The sequence below is a fragment of the Empidonax traillii genome, unplaced genomic scaffold (genome assembly GCF_003031625.1).
Source record: "Empidonax traillii isolate 1590-97213 ecotype Southwest subspecies unplaced genomic scaffold, ASM303162v1 scaffold27:size3997909, whole genome shotgun sequence".
Classification (NCBI taxonomy): Eukaryota; Metazoa; Chordata; class Aves; order Passeriformes; family Tyrannidae; genus Empidonax; species Empidonax traillii.
The window spans coordinates 3188546-3212610 of NW_020955220.1; the positions used below are offsets into that span (position 1 = coordinate 3188546).

The following is a 24065-nucleotide window of genomic DNA, read 5'->3' on the forward strand; positions in this document are numbered from 1 at the left end:
AAGTAGTATCACAAGCAGAAAAGATCAAACTAATACTGATCCTTTAAGAAGACTTAGAAATTTAGGAAACTGATCCATCTCCTTTTGGTAAAAGTTCTGATACGAAGTTCTCTGCACAGTGATCAAACTTTTAGTCAGAGTTGGTTTCAGATATTTCAGACTTATCAGAAATATGATGTATGCTTGTTCTCATTGTAGAGACTGTGCACAGTAACGTTTCCTTGAGTCATCAGCGGTTATTTAAAGATATTTAAATTTCCCAAGTGCCCTTTAAATGGCATTCAACCAGCAGGGAAAGAAGCCCTCACCACACCTCACTGTGAGTGTGCAAGTGTGCATCCACGTGTGTATACACACACACAGTCACCACGGGAGAACTCACCTAACTGCTCCTTGGTGCGCAGGGTGTTGAAGCATGGCTCTGAGATAATCTGACAGAAAAGCTCCAAAAACATATTCTCAGAAGTGCTCTGCATGTCTGTCTGGTAATAGATCTCAATGCCACAATTGTTATGAACTTCATTTCTCTGTTGATATACAAACCAACCTCCTAAAAGACAAAGTTAAAACATGCGTCTTCATAAAAATGTACATTTTTATTTTCCACAATTAAAATGAGAGTGGCTTGTGGAATGGAATTATAATAAATGGTTTAGAACTGTTAAAGCAGAATTTCCACTAACAGCATACTTTTCACAAAACAAGAAAATAATGTTTTATTTAAACACATTAAAATGTCACAGCTTGAGCATATCAACTAAATCGAAACTGGTTGTTTCTCCTCAAATATTTTAGGAGCTGGGGTGAAATTCTGTATTGCCTCTACTATGTAAACATTTTCTAGACAATCTGTCAGAAACAATTATGAACGTTAAAAATAATTCCACATTTAATACCAATAACTTCTTGGAAAGAATGTTGTGATAGTTTCCACAGACAGATGACCAGCTATGGGTAATGTGCTTTGGCTGCATACCTGGATATAATCATCACTCTCTGTAATATCTGAATGAGACTGGAATATATGAATGAGGTTGTTTTTTTTTTACCATAGAAGTCAAATCATACAAAAAATACAAGATCAAAAGAATCTGTATTTGTAGAAAAAAAGAGTTGTGTTAAGAACTTTTAGTTTTCTCAAAATAGCAAGCCATTTAGAACAGTCCTTCACTGAAGAGTCAATTAATACTCAAAAATGCTCAAAGAATGCTGTTTATTCAAACATGTATACTATGTGTTGCAGAGTGTGGGACAAAGCTCTTATTTCCATAAATCATTAGGGGAGAATTAGGACTGAATAACAGAAGGCTTTGGATTGGAAGGGATCCTAAAGATGGTCTAGTCCCAATTCCCAAGAACTCCAATTTACATACAAAAATTAAAGGTGAAATCAAACTAATTTTCAAGTGTAACAGGGAGATCATGTATTAGTATGTAATTTCATCTAAAAAAAACCACACCCTAATTATATTTTTGAATTTTAAGTTTAAAATAATTGGAAGTAAGTCTGATTTCAAAACACACTCCTAGCAACAGAGTAATATGCATTTTAAAGTGTCATTAGCCAGAAGAATCTCAATTTAATGCATGTTAAAAAATCATAAATAAACCATTTCACTTACTGTCAGGAAGTTGAACTTCTCTGTATCTCACTAGCTGACTGGGAAGGAGTGGCTTTGTATGAGCATGCTCAATAAGAGTGTCCTCAACCATCTGCATAATTCCTAATGCAGCCTGGAAAAGAAAACGTTAGAGGCATTTCAGTGATCATTAGTTATTCTGTACTTAACAGAAGGGTTAGACTTCCCAATTATTGATGGTGCTGTGAGACAAAAGAAAAAAAAATCAGGAACAGAAAATAGGGATATTGCAATTTAATACTAATACAGTAAAAGTTAAGTAGATGAGAAGAAGTGGGAGTTTGAGGGAAAAGGCTTTGTTTTCTGTAAGTTTAACTTGTCTACATGTTTAGCTACTCCTCCCCAATGCTTCTGAAAGTAAAGCTCAATGTGCTTTTTCTTTTTCCTTTTTTCTTCACTATTTTGGTGTGTTTATCTTCCAGCATTTGAAAATGCATTCCATTGATGTGTTGGTGGTGTTAAGAGTCATCGCCCAAATACTTTGTTTTACTTGATGGTCTACAATAATAATTAAAAAAACCCAACAAGTAAGCTAACAAAAAATGTTAGTTTCATTCAAGTATTTCACTTTAATAGCTCTACCTGTTAAGGGTTATGTGTTCTTGTAGCCTGCACACTGGAAATTACAGTAACTAGCTACAAAGTAGTTTTGGCTGAAAGCTAAAAATCTCTGAGTCTGCATTGCCACCAACTCACAACACAAGTGATTTTATCAAAAACATGCAAAAGGTCTGAAAATTTAATAAAGCCCCCCCAGCACCTCCAAAACCCCACTCGGTATCAAAAAAAAAAGAAGACTGAGGTCTAAAAAACATAGTTTGAAAGATCAGAGGAAAAATACTGTATATTCTTTCAATCACGTCACCATAAATATTTACAAGACTGTTCTTCAGAATTACTTCAGGATTACTTTACTATCCATCTGCTTGCAGCAAATAAAAAAAACTTGTCAAAAAACAAGTATCAGAATGAAATTAATGAAAGAAGAAGTAGGAATTTTAAGCAGCTAGACAGGTCTAATTTTTCAAGTCCAGATTCACTGAAAATTTTTTTACTACTGAAAGGTGTAAATTTTGATTTTAGTTGAAAGAAATTCTCAGATCCAGGTTAAAATTTCTGAGCTTTGCCAGTGATGAGCACATCTTGGGTACCGAAGGACAGAGAAGATTTTCTACCCACATCTGTTAAGGGAGGTTTGCAGACAATTTCTAAACATAACAGGATATGGGTGTAGGACATCCTTCCCAGTTCTCTGGCTTTAGCACTCTTCAATCACTCTTTATGCCAACCAAAGAATGCTCTTCTCTGATGTAACTGCATCATCACGGAAATCTAAGAAATCTGGTCATGCAGCTCCACTTCAGAAGGAACTGACTTTCATAGACAAATGTGTAAGAAATAAGGGAGAGAAACTATGCTTAATTTCTCTGCATGAAAAATACTCTATAAGAATTTTTTTAAAGCATTTTATAGATATATTTGAAAAAGAGAATTTTGTCTATCCATGCTATTAGCTCCTTCATATTTTTTCCCCCTCCTTACTCATTAACTTTCTTCTTCAAACGTTCAGCAGTCATTAGCAGTGTTTATGACCTCTTCTGCTAGTAAAGCATCCCAGGGCTGTTCTAACATAAAAATACTCAAACAAGCCTTTTGAAAAAAGAATGCAAAAACATAGAAAAAAATGTACTACATTTTTACTGCTACCTACATTCAAATATTTGGTTAGACTTCGTATGCAAGTACAAAGTGTTACTATTTTACTGGAAGACAAACCAAACATTGTCTGACTTTTACTCCCCAAACTGAGAGCTGACACTTGGGGGTTTTTATGGCCCACTTATTCCTGTTTAGCTATGTGCAAAGTAATTAATTTGGAGGGATATTGGATTCTTAAATCTTTGCTAGTTAGTCTGAAAGTTTTAAATGGAAAAAGCAAGATCTGCAGCACACTGTTCCATTTGCAGCTTCATCACAGTAATGACAAGCAATAAAGAATTTCGAATACTTATATGTTAAGTTGTTTTTTATTCAGTTTCCAAGAGCAATATAAGGACAGCACTTAGGCTAATAAATCTCATGGGGAAAAATGACACTGATACTTCCACAAAGATAAAAAAAGTAGGAATTTAAATTATGAAATCACATTTGGCAAAACTTCTTTTAAGATCTGAGAAGATTAAACTAGTCTTCCAGTTTTTATTCTGCTTTTAAATAAAAATGGTTTTATTAAAGAAAGTATCACACCAACCTGTTTTGTTATATTGCCATGGAGAAGAGCTTCAATGTGTAACCGTGACAACAGCTGTGCTATAAAGGCCTTGAGACGGGGAAGGGTGACATCTACAATAGATATTTAGACAGTTAAATCATTCACTTGTATTGTAAATTAACAAGGACCTAAGTCATCATTAGATACAGCAAATTTCTTAGAGGAGGAGAAACTCATTATCATGAAAAAGTGAATCTCTCCTTAAAAATGCAACATTGGAATGCTTCCAGGTCTAAATAGCAGCACTCATCATATAGTTTATTTCGCTTAGAATTCACATGCTGTCTGACCCAGATTCCAAAAGAAAGAAAAACAAAAACCTTCTTCCCAATCATGCTGAACAAACATTCATTCTCCAGAGACAACTCTTGCAATCATTCAGGTAGCGTTCCAAGGAAAAGTCTTAGTTCTTAGTTATTAAGAAGCAGCAGGTAGTTTATAACACTCAAGCAAGTGTATATAACACTGTGCATTTACCATACAGACTAAAAAAAGATCCTCAGCTTAAATACAGTGTTTCAGTAGTATCTTTGCAATAAACAATACACCAGAAAAATATTTTTGCAATATATCCCAGTGTACACATACGGCACAACACACATTCTGTGATAGCCTCTCCTTGCAGAGCAGTTTTCATATATAATGCAAAGTATAATTTAACATATAGAATCAATGGAATAAAAGAGGAAGGATGGCTGAATGGATGGGGTGTTCATGGATATGTATTCTGAATCCATACCCTCAAATAAGTACAAAAGCCAGATACTCTGCTTGAAAAGAATGTCTCTATGTATTACAAGAAGATATTAAAAGATCACTGTCCCAGTGATCACCTTTTCTTACAACACAGCAAAATACAGGCAGAGAAAAGTTCTTCAGCTATTAATACAATAATAGGAACATTAAAGATCATTTTAGTTCCAACCCCTCTGCTGTGGGCAGGGACATCTTCCACTAGACCTGGTTGCTCAGAGCCCCACTCCACCTGGCCTTTAAAATCAATTAAATATTTTAATCTGAAATTCCTTCTTCATTCAAATATATGGGGGTGAATGCTTTTTGTTATGATCCATAATTCTCTTTATTCTTTATTAAAGTTGTTATTATCTACAGAAATTAAATATTTTTATTAGTTACAGTTCTTTATTATCTACAGAAATATGAGTTAGGTTTCCCTGATAACAGAAAAAACAAAACAGTTTGGGCACTGGGAAGCACAATGCAGATACACTCTAATGCGTCTGCAAGATGTCAACTAGAGCCAAAGTTTTATCAATGTTGAATAAGCACTGGATTCAACCACCCAGGCTCATACCCACAGAGTTGTTCAAATTTTGCCTGAACTTTTACCAGCAAGTTTTGCCATTTGAGGCCTTTTGGCCTGAACTACTCTAATTTCTTGAAAATGGAGGACAAGTACAGCAAAAGCAGTATCAGCTCGGGTCTGGCACTGCAGGGGCTTCACTTGAATAGCGAGCAGAGCCCAAAACAGGTACCCTCATTAGTTTAGTGACAAAACATTTTCCACAAGAAAAAAAACCAAAAATAATAAAGTTTAAAAGTAGCAGAACATTACCATCTAGAGCTTCTTTTAATTCATCTTTGGTCCAAGCAACTTCTGTCATCAGGAGTCGGAGATAATACATTGCATGTTGATGAGGCTGTTCTGCCCTGAAGTTGTTTAGTGATCTCATGTACTAAAACAAAATCATTAAGCTCAAATTAGAAATCTAGAATCTATGAAATACACATTCTATGATGACTGACCAGGGGTGGAGGAATACTGCTATCAGAAAATGTATTTTTCTCTCAGCTGCTTCCTTCAGCTGATTTGGTCAGACATAAAGAGGAGCATCTGGAAAATTCTTTGCATGGATAAAGGAGGTATGAGAGAACAATTAGTGAGCTTCTCCAAAAAAAACAAACTCCTTTCCAGTCCAGCTGCACCTTTACAAAATAAGAAAAAACCTTTTCCTCTACTAGAGGAACTGGGAAGTGCAAACTAATAGCTTTGGCAAGTCGGATGCATTTCCAGTATAGGACAAAAGCAATTAATTTCAGGGCACGTGAGTGACAAACAGTGAGCCTGAAGTTGCTGAGGAGGAATCCTTCTGTCTGTTCCTAACAGAAGCCAGAAGGTGGTATCTCCCTTATCTGTTTAGTGTAGACTTGAGAGAAGAAAACTGCAGTTTCCCCATCTGATTTGAGTTCTAGAAGTCAGCATGTATTAACCAACTGGTTACCTTTGCAAAGGATCTTAGCCCAGGAGCCAAGACACACAAGGGGAGAAGAAATGTTGCAAATCTTTTCAACACTTCCTTTGCCCCTTCATCCATTTCCCCCCTTGTTTTATGGCTAGGTCCCACTGAAAACATTCCAATTTGTAAAACAGGATATAGAAGTGAAATTTTGCCCCCCCACCACCCCTGCTTAGATTTCTCCTCCTGTCAAAGCAAGCTGTAATCCCCTGATAAATCATAAGAAAGACTGACTAAAAGAAGATCACAGGGCCAGTTATTTTCAAACAAATAATGAAATATAAACACTCTGAGGAACTCATGACCACAAAAAAGACAAGAGAAAAAAACTCCTGGAGTCCCACTAAGACAGAATGTCACTCTTTTTTTCCATGGATAGCCAGCCCTCAGATTTCCTATCAAGTCAATGCAGTTGATTTTAAATGACTGCAAAGTGTAAATTTCTCATGCAGCTTACCGCTTCCTTGATGATTTCAAATCGTTTTTCATCAATCTCAAAGGTAGCCATTTTTTCAATGATCTTCTTGAGCAAGATATGTTGCTTGTCATTATAACCTTTTACAGAGAGCTACGGAAAAAGTGCATAATTTGCTTTAAATGTGGAAGATAAAAAACAATTACCAAGTCTTGCATAATTCAATGAGCAATACACTTTTCAATACTTACTCTAAATTCACCATTTATTGAACAGTAACTCATTCTAAAATTAAATCACTTTACTCATCACAAGAGAACTTATGAATATAATATTGCACATTTGCTCAGGAGTTATAAATAAATTAATGTAATTTCATGTTGATTTAAGCAAACTGTACTCAGAATACAGATTTTTAATGATTACAATACTGAATTTAGTCAGTAAACTGTACCTTTGGAGTACTGAAATGGTTTTACTCTGGGTTTCTCACTTCAGTAATGAAGTCTAGATTCACAATCTTCTAAAATATTTTCTCCAATTTACTTTTAATCTTTTTTCATGTTTATGTTGCTGATCAAAAATATATTTTATGTAAGCTGAAGTAAGCAGCGCTACAAGTAAAGGGGTGCTATCAAAAGCAGCACAGTTTATAACCAGGATGGTGCAGGACTGAAACACCAAGGTAGTTAGTCTACAATTGTAATGATTTCTCTTGCAAAAAAAAAGACACTAAAAGGCCTTTTTTTGTGGGAAAAACTTCAAAATCTGGTATCTCAAAGCAGGAATTTGATTGGATTTGTGCAGTTTAATTTTTAAGAGTAAAACTAAACTTTAGAACACAAACCAACATGCGGGTGAATTTCTGCTTTCCAGCAGAAAGATTTTTTTTTTTCTTCTCTGGTTGCTGAAACATAGCTGGACCATGAATTTGAAGAAAAAGCTATCATAAATGGATTTATGATAAAGGCTGGTATCCTAAATTAGCACAGAACCCAAAGTGTTCAACAATCACCATGGGTGACTGCTTTCATAGTATCTGCCCTTGCTTAAAAGCATCATCGTTGTACAGTTCCACTTATTAATTATAAAACTTCTCACAATACAGAAGACTACAAGTTTTCAGTTAAGATTTAAAATAACTCTAAACTCTCAAACTGTGACTAAAAATAAAGAAAATTACACACTTTTTTTTTTTTTAAAAAAAAAGAATTAATCCTGACCACAGAAACATCAGCAAGTTTTAAACTGAGAACAGATAACCATGTTTGTGGTAAGCCAAGTGAATGCTACAAGGAAATTAGATTTGTGTTGAATAAAAAAAGAAATTGCAGGACTCTGTCATACAGAAAACATAAAGACCATATACAGGATATTTTTTTACCAAGACACTCTGGAAAACAATACTTCTACAGGAACTTTTGAAACACACTCTGATATATAACAATGGCTAACAAAAGCTTTTAATAGAACCTCGAGACAGACTACTAAATCTCCCATCATAAATCTCATAGGAGAAGATGAGTAAGAAGAAATCATTTCTCATAATACCAGTATTTATCAAGTATTGTCAGCACTTTAAAACAGATTATAAAACACGTAATATAAACAAACACTAAGGAAAAGCCATAAATATCCAGCATTGCAATCTAATGAACACATGCACAATCCATTTCCACAGCTCACTACGGCAGAATTAGAGAACTGTAACAAAACCTGTAACGTTGAGATTCATTCAACAGAGAAGTTAATCTTTTTATAAAGAAATCAGCAGCAGTACTTTCCAGATTACCATGCAAGCCAGTAAAAATGTGAACTAGAACGCAACAACTGCACTGCACACATGTTCACAAGACACTGCAATCTTAAACAGGTCACTCAGTACAAAATACAGTTTTGCACTGCCTTTAATTCATGAGATATATGCAAGGAAAAAAAAAAACATTAACCATCTCATTTAGAAATGCAGAAGTCAAATGTTTTCTCCAAGCTCAACAACTCCCAAGCTGTTTAATTTCCTCCTGCGTTTTTTTCTTACTTACAAGTATTGCATTCATTCCTGATGCAATGCCATAGACCAAACCTGAGAGGCGTGCTGCATATGTATACTCTTTTAAATCATCCTTCAATAACCTGATAAACAGGTATGTCATGTTGCAATGGAGAGGATCAGCATAAATGTAGCGACTAACAAAAAGAAAAACAAAAGAAATGCTTTGATACCTCAAGCAGTGACAAAGTAATGGATGAAGAAATATGACTGAAGAGTATGTATATGCAGCCTCATGATCAGTAGTTCTTGAACAGAAAAGCTGAAGTATACCATTTATTTAATAGCATGAAAAGAGGGTCTTTAACCCCATCAGTCAGAAAGCTTTTAATAGATATCTGACAAACTTATATAAATATGTAAGCTTGGATTAGGGTTGCCTTTTTTTTTTAAATGGAGGAAGAAATCTTACAACTAATTAATTTCATGAATGATACAAAAATAAAGAAGAAAATTTGCTTAATGTGAACTGAAAGACTGTTGAAGACTTTGAACAAAATTCAACTTAAAATTCAAATCAAAGAAAGAATGGTTAATAACCAAGATCAAAAGGACTAAAGGCCTTTATTTTTTATTTAAAAGTCCTTCCATCAAATCAATATAAAAATGTTGATGAGTGGAAGTAGTTTCAAGGCTCTAAGCTTTTCCTTGATTTGGGTACTTACATACATCCCATAGATGGTATTTTGGAGATCATAGTTCAAGCCAGCTAGTTCTGCTGCATATGCATACTCGTTGAGGGAGTCTTTGAGTAGTTCAAGGTACAAATAGGCCATGTTACAATGCAAGGGATCCACGTAAGCAAATGGGCTGGAAGAAAATGTTGAAAGTAAAATAGGCAGTTTAAAATTATTTCTCTGTTTCTTTTGGCCTTTTAAGTTTGATCTGAAGGAAACAATAATTTCTGTGATTTTATGCTGATGGATCCGAATATGAAGGACAGCTGCTTTGAAGCCAAACGTGAGCATACCTGAAAACAGTTACTTAGCTTGCTTATGGTTTGGGGACTACCTAAATAAATATATTGAAGATTCCAGGGTTATTCTATTTGTGCTCATAAATCAAGACACATTATATTTACTTGGCTGCACAGTCAGAATTCTTCAGGAGTAAAATAAACTAAGTATATCAACATAATTTAACAGATCAATATGAAAGCCCACACACTAAATATTAATTCAATTAACACTCATACACAATCAGAAAACAATGTAGTTTCTATTACAAAAATTAGGAGATGAGCAATTTGTGGTATGAAAACACAGTACGTTGCCAAGTTCCGCTCTGGAAAGAAGTCTGGCATATCCACTGTCATAACACCAAAATATTTTGTGCTACCTTTTCAATGGCAACAGCAATACAAGACCTACTGTTGTATTAGAAGCACCTGATCACACACAATACTGTCACAAATTTCTCTAAAAGAGAAAAGCAACTCAAAGACTCAAGCCATGTTTCAACTGTGCTAATGGTTAAATACCTGTGTGTTTTAAGGATTTGTGAAGTCACATTATTTGTAATATGATTACTTATTTCTACAGTTTCTGAAGTGCATGCACATTCATTATCAATTTCACAGGAATAATCAGCAGTATCTGAAACAATTTGCTGGATATGTCTTACAATTCAAACCCATGCCATTTGCATTTATATTCTCCAAGCAGTCACTAATGGTGATATTGAGAGCCATGTCATCACATATGTTTGTACCTATACAGAATGGTATTTCTCAGTGTATACCAACACTAATGAAGTAAAACCAAGATCACATGACCAGAAAACATAAGCTGTTAACTTTAAAATACATTGCAAAGGTATTTTTAAGAAGGTTCCTGGTTGTTTTTAGTAAGGCCATGACTTCTCCTTCCTTTTAGATTAAGGAAAGAAAGCAGAGGAAGAGATTTTAAAAAACAAAAAAGCTATTAGAGAAGCACAGCCTGCTATAGTCTAAAATCTTAGCCCAGACCAAGCAAACACATCAGTAAAAAAACCAAAAAGGGCTGCTAATTTCATTTCTCCCTAAAATTTCCCAAAATTGAGCAATTTCAATATGCCCAGTGATGCAAATCCAATTACTATCAAACTTTTTAATTAAGACTGAATTCAAAGCAAGATTTAGGTCAATCCTATGTTACCATAAGCCTTACTCCAAACTCATTATATTTTTTTCCCATTTTGATACTACAATAGAGACTTAATCAGTTTGAGTGATTACTATGTCTGTATCAGTTATAAATTCTCTATACTCATTTAGCTGGCGAAGGCCAAGAGGGAGTTTTGAAAATAATGGTGACTACTAAATCATTTATCCTCAAGTGAAAATAACTGAAAATTAGTACAACGCTGTTCTCAGAGCTGCCTCCTATTACTGACAGTTTTGTAAATAAATGTTTATTTCTAGTTTACCTTTCTTGCTAGACTCAAGCAGAACAACTTAATCACTGACAGTGTATTTGAAAAATCATAACGTCTAGTCTTTTTCAAACAGAGCTGGAAGTGACATAGCTGCAATCAACACTGAAGTGTTGAGCTGATAACTACCTTTAATGAGTTTTCAAAATATCAGCACATTATTTGGTTATTCTGCTTCCTTTTAAAAAAGGATACTTGTCGAGTTCTTAAGTTGCAATTCACACAAAAGCAAAAGCTTATCATCATCTTTTAGGTCAGCTGGTAAATCCCATGTCAGACGTTTTTACTGTGGTGTTTCTTTAAGACAAAGATCCCTGTAAGGATTTTCAGTTTTGGAATATTTTGATTTTAAGAGACTCATATACTCATTGTTCCTATGGGATTTGTGTATTTGAGAGAGAAATCACCATCATCAGCTTGCTCTTAATTCATTTACACAGCAACTGCTGCTATAACATCTGGGTAAGGAATATTTTCTATGATTCATGATGACCAGGGCTGCAGGCAGAAGAAATCCTCTTTTTTTTTTTATCTTACTGAAGCAGTCTGTAGTATGAAAAAAATTTTGTAATCTGCTACAAGGCAGCACAGCCTTCATATTCTGATCTAGAATTGAGGCTAAAAGTTTTTACAAAAACCCATGTCATTAAGATGGCTTTATTCACCTGGTCACAAGAGATACAGGTGATTTCACTGAGTTTTATGAATAAACACTTTACATTTCACCTTTCCTTCAGTGACCATCAGCATCACCATAAAAAGAGAGAGAGAGAGAGAGATTCACCAAGAATCTTTTTTAAGTATCAAAACTTGGCAAATCTGCTTATACCTTCTTTTGGAGATGATGTAGCAAATATCGTTATGTTCACCTGCAGTTACCATCTTATTTTTAAGGAAAAGGAAAGAACCTTCACTCCCAACCCAAAGAAAAAGCCAACTTTCCACCTATAACCATTTCCAGGAGGAAAGAGGCAAATCATTCCATTACATTGATCATCAAAGTTCAAATACTCCTGGCTTTTAAAAAGGGCTCACTGAGATCAAAGTACAAATCTAACTGGGAAACTCCATCACCACTGATCCAAATGAAGATGCCTCTGCTCAGTGCAGGAGGGTTGGAGTAGATGACCTTTAAAGGTCCCTTCCAGCCTAAATGATCCTGTGATACTGTGCGTATGTGCACATCCTTTTATACCTTTGTGTGCTCCACAAAAAGTCAGTTATTATCTTTTAATCCTTCACAAACTGGTATAGAGATTGGTTTACTCATAGTTCATTTGAAATTGATTGTAAAAAACCACCATAACTGTATAACAAACTCAAGTGTCCATCAGTAAAATCCTATTTTGGATTTTAGCCAAACACAGTACAAGGAAAGCCACAAAGTATGAACGAAGAGGCAAAGAATTGCAATTATTGTTCTCTGAATAAGAGAAGGGCAGTTACCATTTTGATCCTCCATTTCCTGACACATCAAAGTTGAAACAGTTGTAACATTTGCACTGTGGTTTCAAAAAGCAAAAAGAAGGAGCAAATTTCCAGGAAACCTATTTTCCCCAACTAGTTCACCAACACCAGTACCAAGATATGACACACTCTGGAAAAAACTTCTATTTAAAATTCTTCAAGAACAATTTCAGGTGGTCCCTCAAAACAAGGACTCAACAGTGCATCTACGAGCGTCTGTGAGAGCCCTCATTATAGCCTTTCCAGCAATACCACTGAATCATTTAATTAGCCAAAGGAGAGTCCCTGAATTTTTGTACCTTTCAGTAATCCAACACAGAAACAGCTGCACTCTAAAGACAGCAGTACTTTTTTAATTCAAACATTAGAAATTTATGTAATGAAGAAGGCCCATCAATGGCATGCTTACTTAAAGAAAGATCATTTTCCTGTGATGAAAGTAATGCAAGACCAGGATTAACATTATAGCTTTGTATCATGCATCTTGGGGTGAAAATCACACATTCACTGATAATACAGACAATGCTCTTGGAAAAAAAAAAATCAGTTGTGGCTGTCAGTTTAGTATAATATCAAAATTTTAAGCATTTTTTACAATGGCTTACATTATTCAAATGAGACTAGAATTTGAAGCTAAAATCATTATCAGAATAGCATTTTATAAAGAAAACACAGATCTTAAAATAGTTGTGATCTAGTAATTAATGTAAAAATACACACATTTTGAAAGAGTATATTGCAACATGTAGTAGCTCCTATTGGCAGACATATTTCAGGTATAGCAAATAAAACATAGAAGAAAATTTGTTTTCCTGTTAATATAGATGGAGCACCTCAAACTGCTTGCCATTCAATTACTGCATAACTTAGATGAGTCTACCTGCTATCTATACCTTATTATATATTCAAAGTAAGGACAAACATTTTAAAGTCAGTGCATGCAAGAAGTTTTTGCCACAGAAATGCAGATTCCAAATAAACAAGAGACTTTTGGAGAGCAATTTATGTGATATACTCAACACTGCATACCTGAAAAATTCAAAGTTGAGACAAGCTTTCGGCAAAAAAAATTTGTCATCTTGCTTGAACCATAGTTTGCTCATGGCAGTGTCCTGTGTCAAGAAAAGAGGTTTTGTTAAAGTCACTTGACTTTTAACTGCAATATATGGCACTATTTTAAAAAAAGTCTCTTCACCGCTTCAAATCTCAACTTGGCATTATCCCCTTAAATTCATTTTCTTGTTACATGCATGTGTGGATACATCTATCTATCTGTACTGAGACTCTCTTCTTACCACATGCCACCTTACCAAGCAGTTAAATGGCCTCAGCAATGTGAATGAGCTTAGGATCAAAATGGGAACTACTTTTCTAGAGAGGAATGATAAAAGACAAATATAGAGTTAGCTGCACAAAATTCCCTGCTAATGCTGGCAATAAAAGATGTGTCATTATGCAGCACTAGAGCAGCATATCATTACATGGTTTAGAGTAAGAATATAACTGTGCATTATTGTTATTGTTGAAGTTATTATTAATGCTTTATAAAACAAATAATGCATTATATGTTGTTTGAACGTAACATCAGAAACAAATACACATTTAGAAAAAGTAGTAAAATTAATTGGAAATTAGTTAAAAGATCTGTCTCAAAAATTTTTAAGAATAATTTCCTAGTACGGGAAATTCTCTATAACAACCCCCTCTATTGCTTTTTCTCCTACAATAACTGTAACATACATGCTCCATCTCTTTTCCAACTTTAGTTAACTTTATCTCCCCAACACCTTTTCTTAGTACTGCCATGCATTAGATGAGAGAACTTTGAAATGTAAGGCTATTTTTCTTTTTCATATTTTTGAGTAGATCTTTGCTTCTCAAGGATTTCGCATGGTATTTTCCTCCTCTTTTTTGCATAAAAGAACTAGGTCCTGTCTCTTACAGCACACCTTCCTGCACAGTATCTGACTCACACTAAAAGGCCAAATTACAGCTTTGCTCAAAGACAACAAAGGTTTTATTCTGTTAAATTGCTACGATGCCATTTAGAATATATCCTATATGAGGGACAGAATGCTAGACAGTAAAGCCTGTCTGTGGTACTGCAGACCCCATCCAACAGCTGAACGTCACCAGCTGCAGGCCACAGAACTGTCTGGCCCTCAGGCCACAGCCCATATCCCAACTGCCCTCTATCCTGAGGGTTTTTCAGGGCAAGATGGGCCATTAGGACAGAGGTGACAGAGTGACATGCTGGCAGTGAAAACAGCCATTCCATTCCTGCACTTATGTTCCTGTCCCTCCCCTTTCTCCACAACCCTGGTCCAGTCCTTAGTAAGCTCACTTAGGGACACAAAGCAGCAGAAAAGTTGGGGGTTTTGTACATCATTCTGGCTGATTTAGTTCTTGCAATGTTTTGCTGTGGGGTCAGAAAAATGTCAGTGCCTAAAAAAAGAAAATAGCACAGACATACAGCTGGAGACAAAAAAATAAAGAGATTCAGGCAGAACGGATAAAGTGTATTTCATCAATTGCATAAGATTAAAACCATTTTCCCTTGGAAAACATATTTTAAAGAGAAAGGAAAACCCAAAAGCAAATATATTTCCAAAACAATAACACATTAAAGCAAAGTTTTTGTGTGGATCAATTACCAAGCTGCTACAGAGACAACGAAGGACCATCCCGTTTCTGCAGCAGACCAGTTAGTGTTACTTAATAGAGCTGTAGTATGTGTCCCTGCTAAAGTTTAGGGTTTCTATTCAAGATGAACATAAACATATGCTCAAAGTCTTTCTCCATTAATAATATTGCTTCAAGTATATACTTAAAATGTCCTGTGCAGAACAAATATGTTTTCCTGAAGGGTATCTTTGCACTAGAGTAGACTTCTATTCATCTTGTGTGAAAGAAGGATTCCTGAATTGAGTATTCAAGATGAAATACAGCATGTAATTGCTGAAGACTTTTCCTATTTATCCTCTAGATAAGCCCAGAACAGGGATGAGCATTAGCAAAGACAACCACGCTTTACAATAGTAAGAAGTAATTTTTTCTATGTTTTACATACTCAGAAAAAACTGAGATTTTCTAAATATTCTGAGATTATGAAGTGATGCTTCTGGAGAAGCATCATCGAAACTCCATGAAACTGGAGAGTGATGTCCATTTACGTGTTTACACCTCTCTCCCTTTTTCCATGCCATCACACGCTTTTTCCACACCCAGTTACAATAGAATAGCCTTGTCTACACCCTTGCCTTACTCAACACTGCTCAAAAAAATATAAGAGCGGCAGTCACTCTTCTGCTGAATAAACAGCCTCATTACTATGTCTATCAGAGCTAACACAATTTCAGAAGGACAGAAAGAGTTCAAGCTGTTTGCAGATTCATAAGTAGGAACCCAAGTTGTCATAATCCACTACTGTCTTTCCAGCAGTATCTTGAAGTTCTGTACTTTTTTGTTTGTTGCATTTTGGAATATGACATGACTTGCATTTTAAAAATACAGAGGAATTAACTTCCCAGGAGGTTATGCAGCAAATGGGACAAATACAGACAGTTTACCTTGACAAGGGCTGGGTACTGTGTTGCATCTTTTTCCAATGGCAAAATCTCAAAGTTTGTAGGAATGAACTCATTCTTCATTGGAAGCTTGAATTTCCCATTCAAGTCAGCATTCTGCCATTTCTAGACAAATAGGAGAAACAGTGAGGCTAAGCAGAATTTCTGCTTAACTAATGGGTATATATTTATTTCATGCTGAAACAAAAGATTTAAAAATGTGTTCCACCACCTTCTGTATAAATACTATTAAGATAACAGGGAAAGAGAGAAATAGCTGGGAAAACAAGTCTAAGTAGACTACCAGCAGGATGAAATGCTCTGAGGAGGAGGATGGTGATAAAATGTAATTCTAAAAAGTTTACGGTACAGTGAAAGGTGGTTTTATGTCTCATTTTCTGCTACTATGAACTGTAAATGACGATATTAAACTAATACTTCAACAGGAATTCTAATCAAGGACATAGGTGTGGTCTAGCAAAAGGAGGCATTCCTATGCAATGTCTGTTCAGAGCACACCTGGAAGGTTCAATTCAGCTTGGAGGTATATACTTTGCAGCCATCTCTTCTTAAAAGATTAGAACAATAACAAGTTTCAATAAGGTTTTTCCCACTTCCTTTACTCGAGTTTTCATTTTTAGAACCTCATTTAACTGCCAATATATATGTTTTCTATGTTGCAATAGTGAACTTCAAAAATAATTACATATAACAGTTGTAAAGATTCTTAAGTACAGATTAGTTCATTAACATATAATAGACACTATTACATTTTAAGAAGTTAATGCTTACATTTTTGAATAGCCACAGTATATTACAGATCATTTACAGCAAAAACATTTTAATATGTCATAACATTAAACAGACTTATTGTATGATTTTCATGCTATGTAGAGCAGCAGATTTAACTTCTCCCCTGAACGAAATGGAAAATTAGACAAAGAATTTGCCACTGACTTTCATTTGCAGGTATTAGAATATATTAAAAGTTTTAACATGCCTTAATAACTTCATCAGAAATTGCTTCCTGCTTGTACTGTGTTCCATACCAGTCTTCTGTTCGATCAGTTTTTCCTTCAAAAGACTTGGAAACTATTGCAACTCTGAAAACAAAGAGACAAAGCACTTTGTCATGAACGTGTCTGAGAAAAGTGTGAGAAATTAGCCCAAGTACTGTTTCTGCTCCATCCCCAGAATGCATTTATATCTGCAAACAGTCCCTGGACAATTACAGGGTACCCTGGATAGCAAGTATATGTATACAGAACTACATGACTAACAGCATCATCCAGATACTCCCTGAAGTAAAGAAATACAGAAAAAAGGAAATTACAAATTAATCAGTATTTTTTCAGTAGTCTACATGATAGGAATCAAGAAACCTCCTTTAATTCTTTTGAACAATCTGCAACACAAAAGATTATTCAATGGAAATAAGTGGCTAACTTCAAGAGTAAACAGATATTTCTAAGAATTTTGAAATGGCTAAAAAAGGTAGAACAATTACCTCCTACATATATTTAACAATCTTAGATGCTGAATAGCACAGTAACAGACTTTGTCTTGTGCAGATGACTAAAATGCACATTACAACATCAAAATATGTGCAATTTAAGTGTTCTTTTTTAATCACAGCATCTTCAGACCAGGAACATTCTGTTGTTTATTTCTAACATGCACAGTAAAGGGGGGGGGCTGGGGGGGGCAAATCAAAGCAGGCATATGTGGATGTGCCTCAAATTATAGTATTTTCACTTTTCAATACACTTGGGATGAATTTTGCAATACACTGAAAAGTTTAAACACGTAGACTAATACTGTAAATGCCCTTGTTCTTATCCCTCCCAGTTCATCTAATGGTTACACATAACTAAATGATCCAAGAAGGTTGAAGAAAACAGAATTCTAATGTATTTAGTTTTAGAAAACCCTTCTATGAAGATTTTCAAATTATTAACGATTTAATCCCTGCATTGCAGCTTGAGTAGCAGGAGAGCAGTGAGGTAAACAGCCAGCATTAGACGCATTTAAGTACATATCAGTCACATGGAACTGTAAAGACATGTTCTCTAACAACAGATTCCAAAGCTGAAGTAGGACTTGCCCCACAGATGGTCTAATTTCAAGACAATATTTTAAGTCATATACACTGAAGAATGTTTCAGGGATGCAGATTTCCTCTGGAGTGAGAAAGGGAGAAATTTCTACTCCCCAGCTTTTCCTTAAGGAACCACATGATTAGCATAAACACACAAAACAACCCTTGCTCCTCTGCAGAAGTTATGCAATATCCAAACCAGAATGAGAATACTTATTTTTAGTAGCTGCATTTTATTTCACCTCTCATTGCTAAAAGGCAATAGACATGGTTATCATTTTTACTGTGCCTTCATAAAAAATGGTTTCATATCTGTTTGCATGATGTATCTATTTCATTTTTTATACACAAGAAGCACTATTAAATATTCAGCAAAGAACTGAGCACTTTAATCCTAGGGAATATTTGTTCTTGCAAAAAAGCAGACACTAGCTTGGTCAACAAGGTGGAATCTGCTAGAGAGATTGTTGTTTTTATTAACGCGAACCATAGAAATTTTCTGGTTTGCATTTTAACTTGAACAGCTGGTAAGTAAGAGTTCTATCATGCTGTGCTGGTTTTGCCTGGGGTAGAGTTAATTTTCTTTACAGTGCCTGGTATGGGGCTGTTTCGGATTTGTGCTGAACACGGGGTTAATAATATACAGATGCTGTTGTTGTTGCTTGAGCAGGGCTTACACAGAGCCAAGGCCTTTCTGTGCTCCTGGTAAGGAGGCTGGGGGTGCATGGCACGCTGGGAGGAGACATGGCTGGGACAGGTGACCCCAGCTGACCAAAGGGATATTCCAGACCACATGGGATCATGCTCAGTGTATAAAGTGAGGGGGAGAAAGAGAAAGGGGGAGACATCTGCAGTGGTGGTGTTTGTGCTCCTGAGTAACTGCTGTGCGTGACAGGGCCCTGCTCTCCTGGATATGGCTGAGCACCTGCCTGCCCATGGGAAGCAGTGCACTAATTCCTTGTTTTGCTTTGCTTGTGTGTGCAGCCTTTGCTTTCCCTATTAAACTGTCTTAATTTCAACCTACAAGTTTTCCAGCTTTTACCCTTCTGATTCTCTCCTTGATCCCACTGGTGGGGGGCTGAGCAAGGGGCTGTGTGGTGCTTAGTTGCTGGCTGGGGTTAAACCACAACACTGGTACAAAGTTTGTAAGAGACCATGAAAAACAAAGTCTTTCAGAATTTCAGAGCAACCTACCAGGTCTTTTCATGCAGTAAATAAAGGATAAAAATAATAATTTAAAAAAAAAAAGTCTTAAGTGAAAAGATTATCCTGGTAAATTTCCAATAATCACATGGTCTGAGAAGCAAGTCAAAGATGTCTTAAGCTATAATATACAGATGCCTGTTATTCAACATTTCCTCCTTCTACCCTTCTCCAACATACTGATGTTCAAGCAGTAGTGACAATTCAAGCATCCAAACATTGGCTGTAGGAACACACTAAAATTAAAGAGCTAAAAATAATTCTGTCTGCTCAACTATAGAAAATGAAACTTTGGAAATCAGCATTGTAATTCTTCATGCAGTTTTGCTTCAAGGGATCCTCCTGCTCTCCCTGTATCCCAAATCACTACTGGAATGATTACTGACATTTTGAGCTCTCAGAAACATACCCAAAACAACATAAACAAATCAAAAGGGATTTCACCTGTCCAAGAATTACAGCTTAAACCCAGATACAAGCACCAACAGGAACGGAGATCAGGACATGAAAAGAACAGAAGAAAAGAAGTACAGCAGGTAGCAGGTAGAAATAAAATGCCATGCAGCTACTTAAATGTATTGTAATGCATCTTTACAGATACCAATTATGTAATGTTATTTTTGCTTTTCAATTCTGTGTTGTGCTGTATAGCACTATGAACATCCCTGTGTTTTTAAGACAGTGTTGAAATTCACGGGAAAAGCAAGACAGGCTATCAGGCAATCTTCAATAGGACCTGCTTAAAATGCAATTAGGCTTGAGCCATTCATGAACATGGAACACAACTCAAACTATAAATGCAATTTACTTCTGTATTTACATTCCTGTACATGTAAACTGTTGTAGTTACGGTCAATTTTCAAAATCAAACACAATTTCTATAATATGACACATATTTACTAGATACCATCTTGTTTTTCACTCTTCTAAAATCTAAAATGAAGCTAAAAATGACAGATCCACAGGAGAGTGCTACTTGGGAAGAGAATGTGTGTTTTGAAATGAAGGTACTTCCAGGAAAGATTATCAACTATTATATTCCAGATTTACATAACAAAACTCAAGGTTCTAAGGGTGAAAAAGTAATAGTTAGAAAGCACAGTATCTGTGATATTAGTAACAAACATGTCAGAGCAAATTTGTTGCAAAAGAAGAAAATCTATATTTATAAAGGATCACTGGCCTTTTTTAGGACTCAATTTAAACTGTGTCTTCCAAATTATTGTCAAACAATGGAAAAAAATGTATCTTATTCATATGCGTAACATAATGTGACTGAGGTAAACAGTAAAATCCTCCATTTGTTCATAAGTTCCCTCAAAACCATCAGTAAAACCGATGCAAGGCAATACAGGCTATTCGAAGCCACTTGCATACAAATCTCATCAGAAACCAGAGTAAGAGTGGAATCTGCATGCAGAGAGATGCTGCTGGGGTGCAGCACTGCAATCACTCTGCAGAAGCACAAGTTATTTGTCAGGGTTCAGTAAAACTAAGTCGCTACAAACACCATGATTTGTGGGGGGAAATAAGTGAGCAAATTGTGATTTTCAAAATCGTAACTCACATACAATGCAATTCAAAATAAACACATACGTTCTGTATATCTAGCATGTTTGTCATCAGGGGTGAGCATCCCCAACCACCTTGTGATAACAGTTTGCTCAGTGTCTAGGAAATTTCAGCAGTTAGAAATTTCTGCATCAACATTTTTGGCACTCATTTTATTTTTCTTCCCTCTAAGATAGTACTAGTGCTGTACTTCTGATATCACGAGAGGAAAAAAGCCCACTTACTATCCAAGGGAAAATGTTCTTTAGCTGTTTAATCTGGTGAGTCACTATCTTCTTAAATTTTAATAAGAGCATTTATTCTGCAGATGATGAGGAGAAAAACGTATTGGAAATGATAGGAAAATTACATTTTTCAGCTAAGACTGTGACACATGCCAAGTCTATTCCCTTATCTTCACAGATGGCTGGCAAAACCCAATACAGTTTGAAGAAGTAAAAATGATACATTTTAAAATGTTTCTCTCTAAGGGAAATTAAGGCACTAAATGCAACAAGTAGAGTGCAGAGTGGGAGGAGAATACGAAAACTTCCTGCTATAGTTCAGTTGAATAGAAACACATATGGACACTTAGTTCCATCTGTATGGAGTTTTCATGCCTTTTAAGCACAAAGTTTTTTAAGAAAATAACAGTGGAAAATCTATACTTTTTAAAGAGACATTGATCAGTAGTTTCGAACTCTGAATGCAGTTACTACAACACAGCTATGCCAAGAAAAGTCCTTAGTGTAGGTGAATTCCAATAGGGTTATGATGTAAAAAAACCCTCAATACAAAACAGGAAAATAACCTCAAAAAACAGGCAAATTTAGGATGTGGGACATACTAACTCTTTCATAAAAAGGGAAAATAGAAAGGTAAACATGTGCATCCTATCAGTAAATGGTGGATAACCAAAACACAGATATTTAAAGCGCATGTTCACAGAGTTTTTTTTATTAGTATATAAAATTTGCTCAAGAAATGATAAAAGAAGGAAACAGGCTACTAGATTGGTAATTCACTGCATGCATAAAGATACAAATGCAATAACAAAAAAAGTACAACAGAAGGAGACCCTTTTATTAACATCTGTAATCTCAACTCATTCTTTCAGGAGAGCCCTCTAAAACTACAAATCCACAGTGGCTTTCTTGAGTCTTTGTAATGTACCATGACATCACTTTTAGTAACACTTAAGTTTCTCTCTCCCACAATAATTTACCTTGTCAGCAATTTAAAATAGAAGATATTATAAAATTATATCCCTTGTTACATTATACTATACTTTGAAAGGTAAAAAAAAATTGCAGTCCATTTTTTTTTTTTTCATAAAATAAGCCCTTAAAATGTGTCTAAAAGGAATATGGAACTATAAGTTCATTTTTTTAGTCAAACAAAAATAGGAAAGTCTGATTAGCTCAGATCTCAAAATACCTGATGGCCCAAATAAAAAATTTAATTCCCACTAAAACTGACTTATACTTTTAAATCTGAGAAAAAATCAGCTTCCTATATTACCACGGAAGCGAAATGGAAGCACAGCTGTAACTTTTGAGTCTACTCTGAAAAATGTATCATTTACAGCAGCAGGATAAAGCAACGTGACACTCAGGAATCTTAAATTTGGTTTGATGTTTTGTGTTTCTTTTTATAAGTTACATTTTTGGAGATGAACAAATAGTCTGAACATGAAGAGAACTAAGGTGTGAATGTACAGTTGTTGCAGCTATTGCAAACACCAGCAAGACTTTAGTCTACAAATAAAAAGCAATACATTATCATTACTTTGACCATATACCACTCTAACTCAAAGCCTGCCTGCTGCTCCATCATTACAGACCTCCTGCAGGCCTCATCTGATCCATGTTAGAACAACAGCTGAATCTGGCTGTTAGAACTGCATTTAATCAGTCTTTGGTTACTCTCTAGTTTTTATATATTTATACTTGAGCCTTAACAGGACAGCTGTCATCATAGCTGTGGCCACTTAAGCTTCAAAGAACTAACCCACTGGTACTTACTATCTTTAAGCCCTACTAAAATCTCTGCAACAAAGAGAATATGTAATTATCTAACAATTAACTGAAGAGGCCATAAACCCAGATATATTCCAGTTCTGAAAGTCCTTTTTTCTCCCAATATTTAGCCTTTTTTTTTTATTTTATCCAAACGCTTAAAGTTACACATTTCTTCATCTGTTAAGTGGCACTTATTGCTTAAGGCAGGTAAAGTGAAGAAAGATGAAATGCAACGTATTTTTTTCTGAATCTAAAAAGCACAAGCCAGAAGAAAGCAGGGTGACACATATGACATTTAAAGCCCAAGATTACACAGAGACCCACAGAAGTTACTAATGACCCCCTCTGATGGCCAGCTTTCTTGTCACCACGCCATTATCACTCTGCCATTATGAAAACTTTTGAGACCTTCCTGTACAGAAAAGCACACCTATTCCTGTCCACTTTCGTTTACAAGACACCTCCACCACTGTGCCTCTCCAGTCCAAATGTCCTGCACTTTGCTACTTGAAAAGTCACACAGACACCATTCAACACAGGCTGAATTTGAAGCCATCTTCATCAACTGAAGGATCAATGCTACCCAGTTGCTTAGTATGCTAAAGATGATCACCTTCAGTTGGTATTTGTTCCATTTTAGGAAAAAAAATTCAGCTTTTATTTAAAATTAATCCACAATTACCAGGTGTGGAAAAAGTTCCCCTCTCCAGAAAGTCACTCATTCAAATGGGAAAAGACTGATGCAATACTACAAAACTACTACAAGAAAGACACATACCATAGTAAACTATTTTCTTTGGTTACTAATATTCCAAACATGTTACAGCTAAATTCCGTAACTTTTTAGAATTACTTTTTCCTCTCTTTCTAATAAGATTCTTGCTCATCTTGCTTTTCTTTCTCTTGCCCCCCCCCCCTTTATTTTAATTGTGGACAAAGATGAATGCAAAATTGCAACTGCAAGTGCAGATATGGGCTTATGTTACCTAAAATTAAAGAACATCATGAAATGGATGTTCACTACATATTTGAAAAAAGCACACCACATTCTTCTGAAAACCATCACCATTATTCTTGTGCTTATAGCATCATGCTACAGACTTGAATTTTCT

General features: G+C 35.4%; 1 protein-coding gene across 5 annotated transcripts in view; it reads right to left on the reverse strand.

Annotated features, from left to right (window-relative positions):
• IDE (insulin degrading enzyme) overlaps window positions 1–24065 on the reverse strand; it is a 59243-nt gene that overhangs the window by 11421 nt on the left and 23757 nt on the right. For 3 of the 5 annotated variants that reach the window (XM_027909069.1, XM_027909077.1, XM_027909059.1), the window contains exons 12-20: window positions 17081–17183; window positions 16084–16206; window positions 13544–13626; window positions 9301–9445; window positions 6628–6738; window positions 5489–5609; window positions 3892–3983; window positions 1623–1734; window positions 383–550 (exon numbers count right to left, since the gene is read on the reverse strand). In XM_027909069.1, the coding sequence (XP_027764870.1) occupies window positions 383–550; window positions 1623–1734; window positions 3892–3983; window positions 5489–5609; window positions 6628–6738; window positions 9301–9445; window positions 13544–13626; window positions 16084–16206; window positions 17081–17183 (1058 nt within the window). Of the gene's footprint in view, window positions 1–382; window positions 551–1622; window positions 1735–3891; window positions 3984–5488; window positions 5610–6627; window positions 6739–8627; window positions 8773–9300; window positions 9446–13543; window positions 13627–16083; window positions 16207–17080; window positions 17184–24065 lie in introns of all 5 variants that reach the window. The other 2 variants (XM_027909084.1, XM_027909092.1) reach the window with 1 other exon arrangement.